The sequence below is a fragment of the Acyrthosiphon pisum genome, chromosome X, assembly GCF_005508785.2.
Source record: "Acyrthosiphon pisum isolate AL4f chromosome X, pea_aphid_22Mar2018_4r6ur, whole genome shotgun sequence".
Lineage (NCBI taxonomy): Eukaryota > Metazoa > Arthropoda > Insecta > Hemiptera > Aphididae > Acyrthosiphon > Acyrthosiphon pisum.
The window spans coordinates 3,172,305-3,192,217 of NC_042493.1; the positions used below are offsets into that span (position 1 = coordinate 3,172,305).

Here is a 19,913-nt window from a genome sequence, read left to right on the forward strand (position 1 = left end):
TAGTATATTTTTACCGGCCGCTGATGAAAAATTTTATATCAGGGAGGTAAAATGTCTTAGTATATTTTTATAAATGTTTAAATTTTCTCTGTGTCCAGAAATGACCCATAACTGTTGAAAAACTTTAGCATCAATCACATTCAAATCATCTAAATTATCATAATATAAGTTTACCAATAATTAATATTTGTTTTATAATAATAAACAAAATCTTTTATACTATTTTAATAGGTAACTATTTAATATCATTATCAAACCATAATAGTGTCGCAGATTTTTAATACCCTCAAATGTTTTAGGAAATTATATTCCTAGGATATCTTTAACGTAGGTATAAATATCCTATGTCTACTATCAATTATTGTAAAAAGTTCATCAAGTTTTATAATAGGTCGATTCACTTTAATTTTTAAACTAATGGAGTTCAACGTGATCTTCTATAGCGTAAATTTGCTATGTTATGCAGTTGTGAGACGGAAACAACAAATGGCTGTGTAGCGTCCTCTTAAGATGTAATATTAGGTAGGTTAGTTAAATACAATTGTTGAAAAATATGCGTTCTTGTTAGAAGATCAAATATTATACTTAGGTGCCATATTAGAAACTATTGAAATGCAAGCTTCAGGTAGCATTCTATTAAAATTAAAAGCAAATATTCCAAATGCAATTTATTATACAAAATTCCATGTATTTTTCTGTAAACTTAACAGAAACAAAACTACAGCTATGTACTAAAGTTTAATGAAACAAAATTATTTATGACTCTACCTTTGAACGGACAGATATTAATATATTGAAACAGTGAAAAACAGTGTAAACAGTGAAAAACAATTGGAAAAATAGCATTAGAAAACTAAATAATTTGTGTCCATGCTTTATACATTAAACAAATTTTATATTTTTCTTTTGTTCTTTAGCATTCTGTAAAATAAATAAATAAATTACAAAATTGAAATCCTAGAAATTAAGCATGTGCAAAAAATACTAAATTATTTAAGTCTAAAATGCATTTGGTATAATTTTTGATAAAAACAACCACTTTTAATAGACTCGAGATAATGTTGTAAATGTATTATACAATTATATTATATTATACTATACCTATTAGGTATACAATTTTAGGCATAATCAAAAAAACTGGGAAAACGGCGAATAAACATGCATTATTATTGTAATAAATATAATATAAAGTATTAAAGTATTAATAGTAATGTCTTACGAGTGAATATTGGTCACGATGTTTATTGTTGTGCCGTAGTACCTATATTAAACTATTTAAATGTAATAATTATTGTATTCATTACCTAAGTATTGAATGCACGCCGTGTTCCTATCACATTGAATAATCTAAATTTGACATTTTTAAAAACAGTAATACAGTGAATGACGATCAAATGAAACCCAGATCGTTGAGATTCACATGGAGTATGAAAACGACGTCTACAAGAGACCCAAACGAGATTATGGCTGAAATAAGAGAGGTGAGTTGTCTGCTCATAAAGTGTGGTGTATAGTCGACCTTATAGAAACCTCTGAGTTTTCCCCAATATCAATTTTAAAATAAATCAAAATATATATTTCGTTGTATACATATCAATATAACTTACTAGTGTAGCCACTCAGAAGGAAATGTCTAGGCAACCTTGGTGGCCAATATGAACGGGAATAAACTAATTACCTATGTCATAAATCCGCTGGACTTGAAAAGACTTTGAGGTCTCTAAAAACATATTTTAAATTCTAGTTTACGCAATTTTCAATGTGTGCTCCACCACCTGAGTACAGAGAAAAAAATAAAAGACGCGTGAATTGGTGTTGGTCCTGGTAGATATAATATGGAGATACTAATTATCATCTATCGACTAGCCAGGAAAATATTGAATAGATAGAAAAACGATTTTGGTCTATTGTTCACCGCGTCCGTTCCCTTGGCCCATATGTAACGCCTATTATTATTTATTATAACATTTCGTCCTGGCCAATTCGATTCCCTTACAGTTTGCTGTGGCCTGTGGCACTCGTGGGTGTTTACCTCGACAGTAATAACATATATTATTTCTTTAAAATTACTATTCCACTATGTTCCGCGCTCAGAATTTTTTTGTTATTCACCAACTAACGGTTAAGTAGTTAAAAAATCACACGGAAAATGGAAGTCAGTGCCTTTAGCCATGAGTGTTTATTATTTACCTATCTGGCTATCTGTACGCGAAATTACCTGTTGCGCCGACGACGATATTAATAATGTTTTCACTTACCAGTTACTGCTTATCATTATTTTGTCGGGCTCATTGCTACATAGTCTGTCATGTTGTGTCTAAAAATTGTGCTCGTCCTAACCGGAAGTTTCGCGAATGGTACCATCACCATAATTACGACGACCAATCAGAATACGGATTTATAATGCACACGACACGACAGACAACGTAGAGAGAACCATGTCCTCTCGGCTTAAATCGATTTTCCCATCGCAAGTTGGACCTAAATTGTTTTTCATAAAAAAAAAACCGTAAACACCTGTGTTATGTTTTTATTCGGTTGTCTCTGAGCGTGGACTCTGCCCTGCCTTACTGTCTTCGTCGTGTCCCAAAAACCACCAACATCATGAACGTGACGCGATAACCGACAATTAACCGTTTTGTTTTTTTTCTTTCTCGTACTCTCTCGTACTACACAGGTGCTGGACGCCAACAATTGCGATTACGAACAGCGCGAGCGCTTCCTGTTGCTGTGCGTGCACGGCGACCCGAACACCGACTCGCTGGTCCAGTGGGAGATCGAGGTGTGCAAGCTGCCCAGGCTGTCGCTGAACGGCGTCCGGTTTAAGCGCATATCCGGCACGTCGATCGGGTTCAAGAACATTGCGTCAAAAATAGCCAACGATCTAAAGCTCTGACTACACACCGAAAACCTGCCGTCCACAGACGAATAGGTTTTTTGGTTTCCATACGAAAAAAAATTACACACACCCACACACTTACACAAACACACACGTGCGTGCGTACATGCATACACGGACCAGACGAGAAAGGGAGCAGCGTGAATCAATAACAATAATATTATATGATATTATTATTATTATTATCATCCCTGAAATATTATGTATATTATTATATTATTTTGTTTATAACCAACAACAACGAACACGCTCGTCGACTGCCACGACCAGCTTTGGCCCGGTTGCATCATACAAATACGTACATATATAAATACACACAAATCTATAAATATACAAAAAACATAACGGTTTTCAAAAATTTCTAGACGGAACGGCGGTTGAATGTCTTGTACGCCGCCAACCGTGTTGGTCTGTGATGAGACACGTGTTCCGGAAAATCGATTTGTTAAAAAGTTTTTTTAATGATTTTGTTTTCGTTTTCGTTATGATTATTTTATTTTTTAATTTTGATTTGATTTAATTTTTTTAAATTTATTGTCGTTATGATTAGTTTTTATTTTCAATAATCTAATTATACTTTTGATTTTTACTATAAGAATACATTTAAATAAAACCAATATCGTTAGAAATGACCTCCCCTCTCCCCCACAACTATTATAATGTAAGCAACCAGAATTTTATGATTTTTGTCGATTTTTAAATTATTCTACTTTTACTTACGTATAGCTTAAACCTATGCCATTTATAATAAATATTTTTATGTGTACTTACTTCCAATAGATAATTGAATTATACAAATCATTTATTAATTACTAACAGTTTATTTGTCGGTTAGCAAACACGTGCTTTACTAAACTACCAAACATTTTCCTTTTCAGGGGTGTCTTGGGTAATTTGGATATATAAATCGTCCATATGCCCATTAGTTTTAATACTATTTATTTATTTATTATTTTTTTCATGTATAAATTTAAGATTAATTATTATTATTAAATTAAATAATGTCGTGAATAAAATTTGATTTAATGGGCTGTAGAATTTTATTGAAGTACGTGGAAATATAAGGGGGATTATAATTTACATGCCACTTTTATAATATTATAATAATAAAACAATCGACATCAGAAATAATATTGTAATCGGTAACTTGAATACCATAAATAACGATTACAGCCTCAACCAATAAATATTATTACTATTTTTATATTCATATGTATGTTTGTTCTAAAATGCCCGAAATTGTATGTGATATAGCAATATTTTTGGCAATCCCCCTCCCCCTGACTGATGATCTACCATTTTAGAGCAGAAGTGTTGAAATATTTACAATGATAATAATATTTCAATTAGTTTAATTTACGCTTTTCTAGTAAGAACGTATTTATTATTATAATATTATATTAATATGTTGTAGATCATCATATCTTATGAGAATTAACTCTCACATGTAATATATTATATATGTATATGTTAAATATAACTATAACAAAGAGACATCGTATGAACGAAGATCTTTTTTATTAATGCATTTCTTTATAATACTCATTTATATATTACGTAATTGGTCTCGCTAAATTAAAAATTGTTGTTACTAATCATTACAACTAGTTCTGATGATATAGAATCAGCAGAGTGCTTTGTGTAATATTTTCAAAAAATTATATACATGTACTACAGATACTATATGTATCTTGGGCCCACCTATCTTGTGAAACTTGATGTTTTTAATGTTTTCCGTGCAAGCATATAAATGTTGGCTGTGTTGAGTAGGTAATTTATTCAACAAATAAATTATTTATAAGTGAGCGGTTTAATAAATTGTTTCATATTAATGCATATATATATATATGTATTTACTAAATGTTTTGATACAAATTGTGTTTTAAGAAATCAACAGCTCTGTATGTCATTTGTATTTTTGCTATTGTGTTGAGTAATAAAATCAGGTTTAGCATTTGGACATTTCCATATTCCATACATACAAAATATTACTATTGCATTTTACATAATTCTTATTTTCTAAATTATATATACATAATACACATATATATATATATATATATATATATATTATATTATTATGTATATATTATTGTTATTATGTAAAAACAATAATTTAATGATTCAGAGTAAATTTTGTAACGTCGTAATCATTGTTTGCTACAGGAAACATAATGTTACTGTTTAATTAAGTAATGTAATGGCATTAAGCAATTTGGTGTTGAATAGCACAAACCCGGTAATCTGATACCTATTTAAATTGATAATATGTACGCACTATTTCCTGCTTGTACAACAAAATATGGTTTTAATGGAATGTATAACAAAAACAATGTGATATGTGAAATACTATTAAATTAAATACTAAACATTTTTTTTTTTAACAATATTAATTAATTACAATTTATAGTACAGTAACAATAAAAGGTTATCAGATTTTCACCAGTGACATTGTTTTAGCATTACACAAAAAGAAAAAAATGAATTAAGTATGTCGATAGATTAATATTAAATAATATATTATATATGATTATATAAAAGTTATGTTATATTATGTATATTTATTTTTTTTTTTTTTACTGTAGTCATGTAGACAATATTTGTTAATACCCTGAAAAGGTTATACCCATGCTGTGCAGTATGAACTTGTAAATTTTTTCTTTAAGGTATGTTTGTCAAAATCAATTATATAAGTTTATTATTTTATGATGTAATAAAATTTCTTTAGGTAAATATATCACATGAAACAAATTGTTCATAAGATTTTTGACGAACGTGACCTTAAAAATAGTGTAATCATAGTGTATGTTATAGTCCTTTTTTTTATCGTTTAGATATTGTAACACCATTAAGTATAATGTAAGCATTTTTACAATAGGTATATTGTTTACAATTCTGTACATTTTTATATATACATATAATATATTATGTATGTGTATGTAAAGACATATAATATATATATATATATATTTATATAATTAAAATATTTTAAACCATAATTACATAACCTGTATAATATTAAAATGTAGTTTAATGTAGGTAAACAAAATACCTAAAAATGAAAATGGGTCGAATATTATAACGTATTAGTCGTGATGTAACACCATACCTAGTATGTATAATAAAGAACAATTTTTTAAAAATTATTATTATTATCAGTTCTGTAGGACTAAAATTTGTTTCAATTTATAGTTATAATTTATTTATTTTAAAAATAACAAATACCTATTGCTTTACGCCAAGAGTGCTGATAATACTGTCATATGTATTGTATTATATAAATACAAAAAAAAATAAAAATATTGAATATGTTAAATGAAATGCTTATACAAATTTTAGTAACCGTTTTCATTCTTGATTATGTAAAAAGAAAAATCGTCAATCAATTGTTGTACATTTATTGTTTAGCCCTAATAAAGATGTATAAAAATAAATAAAATATAAAATAAAAAATTGATTGATGGTTGTACAAAAATTAATCTACTAGATTCTATAATAGGTGCATTTACTCTATCGATAGTATTTGGTGGTTTCAAATGTTAAACCTGTAGCTGTTATTGGCAAACCATTTTAAATGGTCTTCTAGTCTAAAAGAGACTATTAAAAAGTGTATTATTATTATAGTCTAGAATCTATACTGTAATAGTATTATAATTGTACTTTATATAGCAATCATCAAATTATGATGGAAGTGCAGTATTCTGAGATTCGGCTAATCCTCTCCTTGTTATTCTCAGGATCTGTGATATATTTGGCCTGAACTTGTGGTTGACTATTATGCAGCTATCTATGAATTTTGTAATCTGCATACCAGTAAAATAAAAATAAATGTTGATACTACTTATATTATGTCTGTTTTTAAAACTTAAAAGTGGATAACATTTTATAAACAATAATAATCAATAATAATCAATAATAATGGACACTAAGGTACATTGTAATTAATTCTATATAAAAATATATTAAATTTATAATTTATTTTTAAATTTACAATCTTATTTTATTCAAAAAATGTTTGTACTAATAAAAATATTATTTATACATGAATATTAAGAGGGCATGCGCTGTCTCCATCCATCTTAACGTAATAAAGCAAATTGTACATTCTGAATAATCCGAGATTGGTGCGAATTGACATTTTATCAAATTTAGAAGTGAAAATATTTTCAGTGAAACGCAGTGTTTTTTTATATTTTAATTTTAAAGTAAGTTATGAGTATTTTAATTATTTGTGCCTTTTATAATACTCATAATTTGCTTTAAAATCAAATTATAAAAAAAAACCTACGAGGTTCACTATATTATAATATTCTAAATTTTATAATAGGTGAATTTGATCCAATATTAATTTATTATAACAGAATTAAATTAATTATTCAGAACGTACAATTTGCTTTGTAATGTATTTGTAAGATGGATATAATACATGCGGGTGTAAATGTTTAAAAATTATATTCTAATTTTCGACTATTTAACAAGTTTCTGTCTTGAAAAAAATCATGCAATACTCATTTAAAAACATTACGTAACCCTACCATTTGAATTTACTGTCTGTATAATAATTTATAGATATTACAAAGGTTATGTGTGTTATTGCGACTAAATAAGTTATTGTACATATTTGTATATTTTTGTGCATAGTTAAGCATATTAATCATTATTTTTAACATAACATACTTACTGACCTTTATAGAATAGATGTCTGAAGGTATGGGTGGGTAAAATCCATTTATTATTCTTTTGGTCATCAAGTTCATGTCTAAGGTATTCAAATGAAATGGGGCCTGAAGTGCTACTAACTAAAACAAAACTTCGAAAGTGAATAATGGCATTGTAAATAATATTAATTAAAAAATTATTATTAAAATTATTTAAGAAGAAATCTTACCGAATGATTTCAGTAGGACATTGCTCTGACTTAAATGGCTTAAATTAAACTACACGAGAGAATATGTATAAATGTATGATGCTCTATTGCTCTCACTGGACCTAAGTTTGATTATGTATTTTAGATTTGTTTTCAATACTATTGAATAATAATTATTACGTTTGTTAAAATATCCCTAGATGGCTAGATTAGATCTAAGAATTAGTATTTAGTGACAATGCTAAATAATACATCTATAGAAAAAAAATATTATAACCAATATTATTTTGATATATTTTTATTTAATTGAGAAAAAATACTTATTTATAACTTAAACCTATTTTTATTTAATTATAATATACTCAAACTACTTAAAATACTAAATACTAATTTTATTTTTTTTTAACTTTTCATTATCATTAACGATTCCGATTAACTCTGCGGCCGCGGTATGTGAAAGGTTAATTTCTACAATGATGAAGGTTAAATAGTTTTCTTCAAACTTCCTCGGATCAGAATAGATTGAAAAATATACTAATAATTTTTATTGAACAAGTTTTGTCTAATGTATTGTCTTACAACAGATTTTAACCAATTTATAATTTACGGTTGTCGGTATAAATAGATAAATATTTTTAATTTTCGTAACAAGTGATAATATTAATAATTGTATAAAATGTATTATATGTATATTTATTATTAAATGTAGGAAAGGGGCTCAGATAAAAATGATAATGTTGACTTATCGTTATATTACATTAGGTAGTATAGGTAGTAGGTACCTATCCTACATTCATATTACCCTATTAAATATAGGTACATGCATCGCATGGGGTGTGGCAGTGTAAACTGTTCTATTTAATTATTGATAGTACTCCCATGTAAAAATCTGAAATTGTGCTAATATAGTTGAGAAATTATACTATAATATTATAAGTTTGTCTACCTTTATCAAAAAAAAATGTCTACCGAAAGTCAAATTAAATTTTTATGAATGTTTGCAGTTCATATTTTTACAACATTATTTTTCTCATGTAGTGATTTTGTTGTAATTTAAAAACGAATGATCGTAGACACCGTTTACCCTTGAAATTTACACCATATGTTTATTTTATCATTATCAACTATACTTGATAAAATTTTAAAAATATTTTGACTCGTTTCGAGTTGTTTGCAGACATTTTCAATTTTCAATTTTTTTAAATGTCAACCTCATTTTATTTGTTAGGTCAAATGTCAAAATGATTGAAAATAGAATACAATCTCCCCTCACACATTGTTACAATATCAGCTTAAACATATTAAAAATCTATGGGCAGTATTTGTCTTTATAAGCTTTTAAAGTTTAAATTTTGACATAATTTGGTACGGTCCCTTTGCCCATGACACGTTATTAATAATTACTAATTAGTAATTTCATTAAATTATGAGGACGTTACGCCCTGATGTGTTGTCTCCGTCTTACAAATGTACTTACAACATAACAAAATCTGTTTTTCGCAGGGCAATTTTACTTCTGTATTTATAGTAGATTACCAAAATTCCACAACGCGTAGGGATGAATTGTATCTGTGTCTTAGTATTTTTATTATCAGAATAACATAAATCCATTTAAAGTTATCAGTTCAAGAACAGAAGGTATTTTCTGTTTTTCTCATTTAATTGTTAAAAAATATTGGTTAGTGCTATCAAAAAAATAAAAACTACGAAATTTATCAAGCTATTGTGCTGTACCAAAACTAAGATAATAACAATAATGAAAAAGTACCTAATTTTCCATACGTATAGTACAAAATACGTTTATTAGTATATATGTATAGTTAAAGGTAATTTGAAAAATAAGGTTAACTTAACTCAAATTATTATTGTTATGAAAAATTGTAATTTATTTTTTTTACAGCCAATTAGTTGGCCTGAAAAATGGATAAATTCTAGACAGGGTTTGTCGCTTGCGTATTGAAAAAAAAAATTTGAAATAACACCACTGCTCTAGCCCATGTAAGCACAAAGCACTTATGTAACTTCTACCTACTAAACCCAAATTACCCCCAATTGCAAAAGCCTAATACATTTAAACATTTATTTTGCTTTAATAATAAAATGTTCAATCTTAGCCCTTATAAGTAAGTAAGTAAAAATATAATAGACATATCGATATTATTTATATCTTAATTTACAAATTGCGCTAGTTGCTAAATTTATAAAGGATACTCGTTTGTCTAGAAGTGCAGGGTTTGGATATGATTATTTTAAATCCTTGATCCTGCTCCGATAATCATTATTATACTTCATGTCTATACTCCGGCCCACGAGAGTCCATATGTCAGAACGCGTCCGTCACTGCGCATCGGCACGTTGCCGAATAGTGGGAATGGCATCATGGTGGGAGAAAACAGACGTCACGTATTACTATATGAATGCGCGGTTTACGTATGGACTCTCGTGGGCCGGAGTATACATTATTGTGTTATTAATTAGTATAGTGTCACGTACCTCATATATGACACAAGCCATTGACCATATGTCGCTGTCAAAGTAATACTTTTGGTGTAACATTCTCTCGGGGCTCATGTACAGTGGAGAGCCCAGCACCGACCGGCAGGTCATATCCAAACCGTTCGTAATGTCTTTGCTAAATCCAAAGTCACCGAGCTTGATCTTCACATTTTTCCACCGCTCGTACAGCGATTTCTTTTCTTCTTTCAATTCGTACACGAAAATGTTGGCCGGTTTGATGTCTGCACATGGGCAATACACACAGCTTAACGACAAAGTATATGCAAATTTCGAGTATATATACATTTTGTATTTTTGTATACATACAATTAATATACAACTGTAAATTTTAAATAGTATCTTACATTAAAAAAATGAACAATGTCGATAATTTAAATTTGTGACAACAATTGGCTTTTCTATGAATTAGAAAAATATCTTCATACTTTAGAAAAATACTCAGTACATACCTAAGTAAATAACCTCACAATTAAATAATTTAATTTATTATAAAAACAACTACGTTTTAATTTAATTCGTGGGAATGCGCACGACTGAAGTTTTCATTGAACCTTAAATTTAATTTGGATTTAATGGGCCGGTGAATATTTATTAATTATTTAAAATGCTTTCATACTATGAATAATTTTAAAATCATTGGTATTGACTATTGATGCATGATGGACGTTATTAACCTAACCGGCGCAGCGTACCGCTCGTGTACGACATTGGTACACTCGGTACAGACAACCGAATACCCATTATTACATGCTAATACTGTTCAACCTGCAAAGTGACACGGCCCATTTATAATATGGGCCTTTATGAAATGGTTTTTAAAAATATTCAATCGGAGAAAATAAGATGCATTACAAGTAGGTACCTCGGTGCATGATTCTTGATTCGTGCATGTGATAAAGTGCACTGGACAATTGGACGGCGCAGGACCAAATGATAGGTTCTTTAATTAGATCAAACTTATCATAGTGCTCATGGATGATCCGTCTTAGATCTCCACCGGTAGCCAGTTCCAAGCCAATTTTCAGTTCAAAATCCGAAAAATCCCACCACAAACATCGTATGATATTTGAATGATTCAGTTTCTATTAAAAACATAAATAATTATTTAATAATTATGATATGTTATAATATTTTTGTTTTTTTATTAAAAAAAAATTTTTTTTCTAAGTTAATAGTTTAGTACTAAGTAAATTACCATATCATTAATTGTACCTACTCTACCTACTCTGATTTACAATTTAAGATAATATTTTTGGAAAAAAAAAATTAAGGATTAAAGATAGTGAGGTAGGTTCATAACAATTACATTTTTTAGGGTGGAGTAGCATAATAATATTTCCATATATATTATATATACATAGGTAAATAGGTAATATAGGAGTATATGAAGGCAGTCAGTGGCGTAGCCAGGGGGGGGCAGAGGGGCCACGGACCGTGTTTTTTATTATTATTGTTTTTATATCAGTACGTCCATAATATAAAAAAAGTAGAAATGTTATTCATTATCACGATTTATGATGGTCTTCTTAAATCGTGTTTATTATCTATATCTGTGCCGATGTAATTGTACCTATTCGGTTACAAACGTGAGTGTGGTGATACGTCGTGGTATCACCACTTACTAACACGTCTTATGTTACCAATTGTTTTGTCTAGGCGATCAGCAGTGAATTTTATATATCGTCGGCTAACCAGCAAAACCTCGCAAGTTGAAATTTTAATTTTTTTTTTTTGTCTATTGGATGCACTGTATTTTTGTGCAAATTTTGATATCATAATATCATATTATTTCCCGCTAATTTCATAAGATATCGTAAGAAACATAGACCTATTAACTAAGTTAACCAAATTAATAGGTACTAGTTCATACTAATAAATAGGTCTATGGTACGAAACAAATGCTCGTATCCTATCTTTATAATAAAAACAGTAAAAATTTAATTTTTATAAGATTTTTTTTTTGCCCCCTCCCCTTTTAGAAATTCTGGCTACGCCACTGAAGGCAGTGGCGGCCATCCTATAGTGGGTGGGTGGGTCGTTTAGTGGTTGGATGTTGAGCGATTATTTATTATACTATGACTAATTAGTGTAACAAAATTAAAAACATAACAATATTAATACAAGTTTTGAAATAAATCATTTTTTTAGAAAAAAACGTAGCATTTATAAAGTTATTTAAATTAATTATCCAAAGAGTAAATTATAATCAAAATAATACCTACAGTGTGTGAGGACTAGGATTCTTGGTACTTTAAATTCAGAGCGAACCAATACCAATTTTGGACAAATACGATTTTGTTGTTTTAGTGTAGGTACCTAATTTAAAAACGATTGACTGTCGATTCTTTAAATTTCTCTCATATGTTAGTATTAGTATTTTCTATACTAAATTAAACTTTTAAAAAATACTGACACTTTTAAAGCTTTAAAGCCATGAAATATTATCGATTTAAAAAAAAAAATTATTGTCAATAAATAATTTTCCAAAAACTTGAAATTGTGATGACAGATTCATTATAAGTTATTTAAAGTATAATTTAAAAAAATTTGTGCGTAAGTTTAGCGCAATTTGAGTGTCAAGAGAAGCTCCTTCCTTTCAAAAATCGAAGTAACAGACGTAGTTTTAAAAACTGTTTTCAATCCCTTTTGCAGTTAAAACTAACATTTTGAAAAACTTTTTTTGCCAAAATTGTTACTTGACGGTGCCGTAACTCGTAAGCTATCTAGATTAATTTTGAATTTCGCTCGGAAATCTTTCCACCAGCAAATTAAAAAAACTAATATTTTTCAAATTTTTATTCTATCAACGTAAATATCGCCATTTAATTAAAGTATAGCGCAGTTTGACTAGTTTTAGGCGTTAAAATAAGCTCCTTGCTTTCAAATATTGAAGTAACATAAACGTAATTTAAATACTGTTTCCATTTTCTTAAAAATTTTCTTTTAAAAAATTATTAAGAACATTTTTTATTTACTTTTTCACTTTAAAAAGTTGTTGTTTCAATTAGAAATATTATTTATTTTGTAACGAATTTATAAAGATAAACATTTGTTTTTTAAGAAAAATTATTAGATAAATTACATTTTGATAGCGCTAAAACTATGTGACCCAATGATTGAATATTTTTAATGTGTATTTTCTAATAAATATTTGTAGATGGATGGGTCTTCAGAATTATCCTTAGCAATACATATTTATTTGAGGATAGCCGCCACTGCTTGCAGGAGACCTGGTATATACATTGTAAGGGGAACTGATAGGGTGGAATGAACGATTTTCTGATTTTGTTTTAATTAAAAAAACTATTAACTGTAGATACATATATACCAAACCTATAGGTACAGTTTTCCCTAATCGATAAAATACGATAAAATGTTGACACTTTTTAATTAAATTACAAAATTTTTTTATCGTTTTGTAATGATGATTACCTATGTATGACGTACGTATTTTCAAACTTTATCTTACTAGATAATTTTATCAACTAGATACCAATTTTGAATTCCATCGCAAAAGGTAAAAATATTTGTGTCCATACAAACAATTTGAACTTAAATAATTCATTTTTTAAATATTTTATATGCTTAAAGTTCTAAATTGAAAACCGGTACCTATCAATCAGAAAATAGATTGACTCTTACAATATGCTGGTGAGGTTTTTATCATTTTAAATAATACAACAGTTTTCTGTGAACATTGTCAAAAATTTAACCAAAATAAATTTCAAATTGATCAGCATGCCCGAGTAATTTTTGCATGAAAAATGTTCAAATATACCTTTACATATTATGTAGCTAGGTAAACTACAAAATAAACTTTAAATATTTTGTTTGGAAAAATGCACCAATTAACATTTGACATATACACGGGACGAAAATAGATACGTTAACTATTAAAATTTTAAACCAATGCAGGTTAATCAATACAGACGTAATAAAAATTTAAAACCTATTATATAAGTCTTTAAACTCCTAATATATGCTATGTATTTTTGACCTGTTAATCTACCCATTTGTTAATAATAATTAGGGAACGGACTTTAATGCCATATAAAATAAGAAAAATGTCATAAAAAAAATACGAATCAATGCCTTAAAAAAATTTCCTAAAAACTTTAAAAATGTTTTTAAATTCAATAAAACACAATTTTGAATTTAAAACTTATAAAAAATGTATGTATCTAGTAAATGCATTATTTTTTGGCACGGTATTGAATAATGTCTTAACAACATAATTTCTAGTGCACGTAAATGTTTTGCTCTACGACTCTACACACATGTTCTGTCACAGTAAATTTTTTGTCGGTTGCCACTCTGTTTTTACAAAATAGTACTCTTCCATCGGTAGAAAAAATTGATTCTCCATATTGTTGAACGTATAAATACAAACGACAAACATCTGAAGTTTTGGCCTTTTGCATTTTCAAAAACTTGGTGGAACAAACAAAACTAAACAAAATAAATCTACAAAAATCAACAGTGCAATACACAATTAGGATTTAGATAAATAGCTTATCTTATCTTTACCTAATTACATGTAATATGTTGTAACTTGTATGTATTTATATACCTATAGGTACCTTAGTGTCTACACGTGTCAACAATAATGTCATCTGGAGTCAGGGTTTATCTGATCGGTAAAAACATAATAAACATTAATTTTTATTTTTTTAGAATAAATGTTAACTACATTTTAATCGAATTTTATTCATTCCTAATCAGTAAAAAAATATAATTTGCATTAATTCTCTAATAATAATAATAAATATTGGGAATAGTTGGTTAGGTACTGACGTACTGTTTATACCTATCACGAAGTAAAAATTCTTGATAATAATAATAAAATAATTTCCTTAAATTGCTACCTATACCTCGGTATCAGTTTCCAATTTGAGTAGTTGACTTAAATATCATAGTAGAGATTTAGTATTTTCACAATTTCAAATTTTTATATTGGTCAAAAGCTTTTATATTTAGTTATATATGTTTATACGGTCAGTATCACAGATAACACTAATATTTATTGGTTTATTGTGGAACTAATTTGTTAATCGATAACATCGCCGATAAGGCTGGGCACGGCTCTCGTCTCGTGGGCTCGTGGCCACTGGCCATTGACTGTACCGAGGAACTGCGCCTTGGTAAGCCGCTTTAAGCTTGGTATCATAATAATTGGTGTAATAATACGCAAAAATAATATATTACGACATTTCGGTTTGGATGTGGCAACATCGCATAAAAAATTCTGTGCTCGGTTGTGTTTTAGCGGGACCGATAACGTGCAATAAAAATACTAATTACGATTTACATGTATGGAAATAATAGATTTAAGAAATAAGAAATAAGAAATATTTATTTTTTTTTAATAATATTGACTTTCCTTGATAAATGATGCATAATATAATAGGACGCGTCGGCGTATTGCAAATCAACGCAGGCTATAATTATTTTGGTCAATAAAAATGTAGATCCTGGTTCGCTACCCTGTAACACCGCAAATTACACCCCTCATGTATGTGTGTGAAGTGCGTTAAGTAATAAGATGGGAAAGTAGGTACATCGGTCATCGAGTACAACTATAATACAGCTACACTTTGACACTTTTATCGGGTAATTACGTAACACCAGTTATTATATTAATTTCAGTTGGTAAACGAATGCCTAACTAAATATTGTGAATCACTAATCATTGTAATGATTTATAAAAACTAAAACTAAATATGCATTCACTTTGGCATACATGATATTCATACACATAGCAGCTTAGCTCACAAAAAGCACTTAAACATTTTTTATTTTTTATTTAACATTTTTCTTAAGAATTCACATCTACTCCCAAGCCCGAATTAAGGCATTTTGAGGCCCAGGGGCCAAAATTTTAAATGAAGCCCCTGTACGAAAAAAAAATATTAATGTATATTATAATGTGTTCCGGAGTGAAGTCAAATAAAAATAAAATTATGTCAAAATATTTAAAAGTTTTGAAGATACATAAACAAATGCGTGATATGCATGGTTTTTATAAAAAAAAAGTTAATTGCCCATAACTAAAAAAATAAAAAGTTAGATTCAATCTTTAAAGGGTATTTATTCATCATTTTTGGTATACTTTCATAGTTTTATATTATGACGTTGGCCGGTCACTTCACCCTGGAACGTATTGTATATTATTCGATATTAGGTTCCTGTCTTCCTGATATAATAAATATAATATATAGATATTAGGTATATAGCAATAAATAATGAATAATGTATCACTTTATTTATAAATTATAATTTACAAGCTTTTTTCCTAGCTAATTAATCATCGATTTTTTTTTAGGTGATTCATCTTTGTACATGGCCTATAACGAAAAAAGTAATAGACAAATTAGAGGCCCCTAAATAAATTCTAAGTATCGAGGCCCGGGGGCCATGGCCCCTCCTGCCCCCCTTTATCCGGGCTTATCTACTCCCATAATAATCGTTTTGATTATACCACAATTATTATTATACGCGTCACGCGTCATAATGGACCTGATGGATGTCCAACGACAATTAAATATTTGGAGGTGTTATCGCATAATAGTCATTGGTCATAATGACGTCGATCGAATGAAAACACGTAATAATATAATGATGCGTAATAATACGAAAATAATATTGAGCGTAATACTTGATTGTTTGAATCTATAGGTATTCTACATTTCTACACTAATAAATTACCAAGAACGATATTTCCAAAAAATATACTGTAATGCGTGAAAGGCAGTGCTCGAATTGGGGGGGGGGGGGGGTGCGTAGGAGGACGGAGCTCCCCTACTATTTTTATTTTTTTTTGCGTACCCCTACTATTTTTTGTATGGTCTGTGTTGAATAATCGTACTCTTGGAACGCAGTTTTTAAATCGTTAGATTGAGCTCCTCTACTTAATTTTTCCCAATTCGAGCACTGGTGAAAGGCACTGCGTAAAAATTAACTTGTACCTACCTACATATTATTTATAATTCAATGTGACAGATGCAACAGTCAATGAATTGATAACATTCATCGTATTAACTACCTATGTAAAAACTTTTACTATTGTAATTTATTCAATTCAGATATACTTATTATAATATTTTATTGTTAATTACTAATTACCCGTATATTAACAAAAATGGATTATTGGTAAACAAAAGTTATTACTTATCAGTTATTACACGCCTAGTTAGTTAATTACATTTATCAGCCATGTCTATATAATATTATATACGTCATACTGACATACTGTAACAGTCATTTGTACCTATCTCACGTTATATGTACAATGTACGATGTATACCTACACTGGCGTATACATTTTTTTGGTGAGTGGAGGCACGCTAGAGCATAGAGTAAAATATAGAAAAATGTGTCTAAAAAAGGAAACATCAGCATGCTATGGTTTTGTAAAAAACCAATTTCAATATGTGATAGAATTAGTACAAAAACAATTTCCCTGCATTCTTGGGAGCTTGCTGCCATCATAATATGAGCACACAGAAATGTATCTATCGAATACCTAGGTAATATAATTAAATAAAACCTACCTATACTCCGCGTACAGACAAAATTACGTGACACGGTGTGCAGTAGGCTATACTATGCAGTAATAGTGCATCACATATTCATAAATTAAATTGGCAAACATAATATTATTTTTGTACCGACCTTCAGGTTGCTGATTTCGTTTACGCAATCCTGTACGGTTTTGAGGTCGTTGACAATGTCCCGCAGGTGAACGATTTTCAGAGCTATGTGCTCGTTGTCCGGCTCCACCAGTGCTTTGTACACCGTGCTGAACGTCCCTTTGCCCAGCACTCGGTCGAAAACCACTCGCCGACACGACTCTGGTTCAAGGTCGCTCATGATAGTATCAAATATTAATATGGTAATTAAATAATGATAATATCAATAGTAATACCTACACATACAACCGTAATATAAATAATATACAATATTAAAATAAAGGGCAATAAAAAAAACTTAGGTATAATATTATTATTAAAATGCTCGCGCACACGTCTCTCGAGAATCTCGGCGGTCGACTGTGACAATATAATAATAATCATTGTCGGATTGTCCAGGCCGAACGTATAATATAGGCATAGGTACACACTGTGAACGTCGTGTGGTGATGTGGACCGATAACCCAACCGGCAATAACGCGCGTATACTGTAATATTTCCCAAGCAATGTCGATAGTAATAATACAGATATATCATATTATTATTATAATAACAGTAATAATAATGCAATTATCGTTTATCGCGCTGAGCGTTTGTCATATCATTAGGTATGTTTTATAACACGTCGCAGTAGTTGTAGCTTATATATATAGGTACCAGCCGCCAGGTACCCAAGTACCTAACCCGCGTATATAATAATAATATATGGCAAGACGTACCCCCCACATTGGATAATAATAATAATAATAATATAGACGTAAATAAATATTGTCTCCGCCGTCACTAAAACAAAACCAACATAAAATCCATCAATCGGTATTTTACTTCTTCATTATTTACACCGTACAATAGTCGTCGTACCTCCCATCCTCCCTCTACTTTCAAATTGCTGTGGCATAAGTCCAATCGTTTACCGTGAACATTTACCCCACCATCCCTTACAAGACCTTTTTTATTTTCAATATTTATAAAAATTTGTATTATCTATAATTTGTATAATGTCTTTAATCTTTTTCTAATTCTTTTTTTCTATAAACATAAGTTATCAAGTATCAACTATACTAGATATCATAAATTATCAACTACGAAAAATTGAGTGTTTGCAGAGGCCTTAACATTTAAATAAAAAACACTATTCTTATATTTGAAACTATAACTTTATAGGATTTGTTTATTTCTTCTATGATTAAACTAGCTGTCACCCGCGTGCTCCGCCCCCGTGGATAGATGTTTGCAAATTGCAATTGCAATTGCATAATTTTTCATATGAAGAGCAATTGAAATGTAACATTTTGATTAATCGTTATAGTAATGTAAAAGTTGAAACTTAAATTATATTATATTATTATATTTTCTTAAAATCATATCATGTTTACCATAAGCAACCGGACCTTGCATTGCACTTTGGAAAATTACTTTTCTACACATAAGGATTGTGATTTACTGTATCCTTATATATATAAAAGAACAGGCAAAAAAAGACCAAAATGTACCAATTTGCCGACGACACAATTTAACTTATTTCAAAGAACTCTGTGAAAAAAATCGTTAAATTATTTAAATGACTTGTTAAAAAACCGAGACCTTTAAATACAGTAGACACCCTCTCCCCACCCTCAGACAAAAAAATAAAAAATCGAGTGACGTGGTGACACTCAGGAAAGTACTTGGAACAACTCTGTGAAAAAAATTGGATAAAAGTTCAGTGTCGTCAGAAAATGTGTCTATAAAACAGTTTTTTTTTTTTTTTTATTATAAATAGGGATATTACTAAGTAGAAAGTACCTAGTTATATCATTATGGTATAATATTTGTATTGCTATTATAGTATCTAGGTACCTACTTTATATTTTACAATATAAGTACCTAATAATGTAGGTTTAAATGGTTACATTAATTTTTGACGAAAACATATAATTTATTATTAATATTTAATTATTAT

At 29.1% G+C, this 19,913-nt stretch overlaps 2 protein-coding genes across 7 annotated transcripts in view; one reads left to right on the forward strand and one right to left on the reverse strand.

The window, feature by feature from the left end:
• LOC100166936 (serine/threonine-protein kinase MARK2) overlaps nucleotides 1-5,619 on the forward strand; it is a 51,334-nt gene extending 45,715 nt beyond the window's left edge. For 3 of the 4 annotated variants that reach the window (XM_008189268.3, XM_016808011.2, XM_008189267.3), the window contains 2 exons: nucleotides 1,373-1,481; nucleotides 2,678-5,619. In XM_008189268.3, coding sequence (XP_008187490.1) covers nucleotides 1,373-1,481; nucleotides 2,678-2,896 — 328 coding nt within the window. In that variant the 3' untranslated portion in view covers nucleotides 2,897-5,619. The remainder of the gene's footprint in view (nucleotides 1-1,372; nucleotides 1,482-2,677) is intronic. The other variant, XM_008189266.3, reaches the window with a different exon arrangement.
• A 487-nt stretch (nucleotides 5,620-6,106) lies between these two features.
• Nucleotides 6,107-18,471, reverse strand: LOC100169010 (serine/threonine-protein kinase nekl-3-like). 3 transcript variants are annotated; one of them, XM_016808012.2, is made up of 6 exons: nucleotides 17,955-18,456; nucleotides 11,146-11,365; nucleotides 10,260-10,504; nucleotides 7,585-7,698; nucleotides 6,560-6,702; nucleotides 6,107-6,496 (listed from the first exon to the last, which is right to left on the reverse strand). In XM_016808012.2, exons 1-5 carry the CDS (start codon nucleotides 18,150-18,152, stop codon nucleotides 6,580-6,582), a joined length of 900 nt encoding a protein of 299 aa, XP_016663501.1. In that variant the 5' UTR covers nucleotides 18,153-18,456; the 3' UTR covers nucleotides 6,107-6,496; nucleotides 6,560-6,579. The 3 variants fall into 3 exon arrangements, with proteins under 3 accessions (XP_016663501.1, XP_001944193.1, XP_029341712.1); XM_001944158.5 differs by having other exon boundaries at nucleotides 6,107-6,702; nucleotides 17,955-18,453; XM_029485852.1 differs by lacking the exons at nucleotides 6,107-6,496; nucleotides 6,560-6,702 and having other exon boundaries at nucleotides 7,209-7,698; nucleotides 17,955-18,471.
• Nucleotides 18,472-19,913: the final 1,442 nt, after the last annotated feature.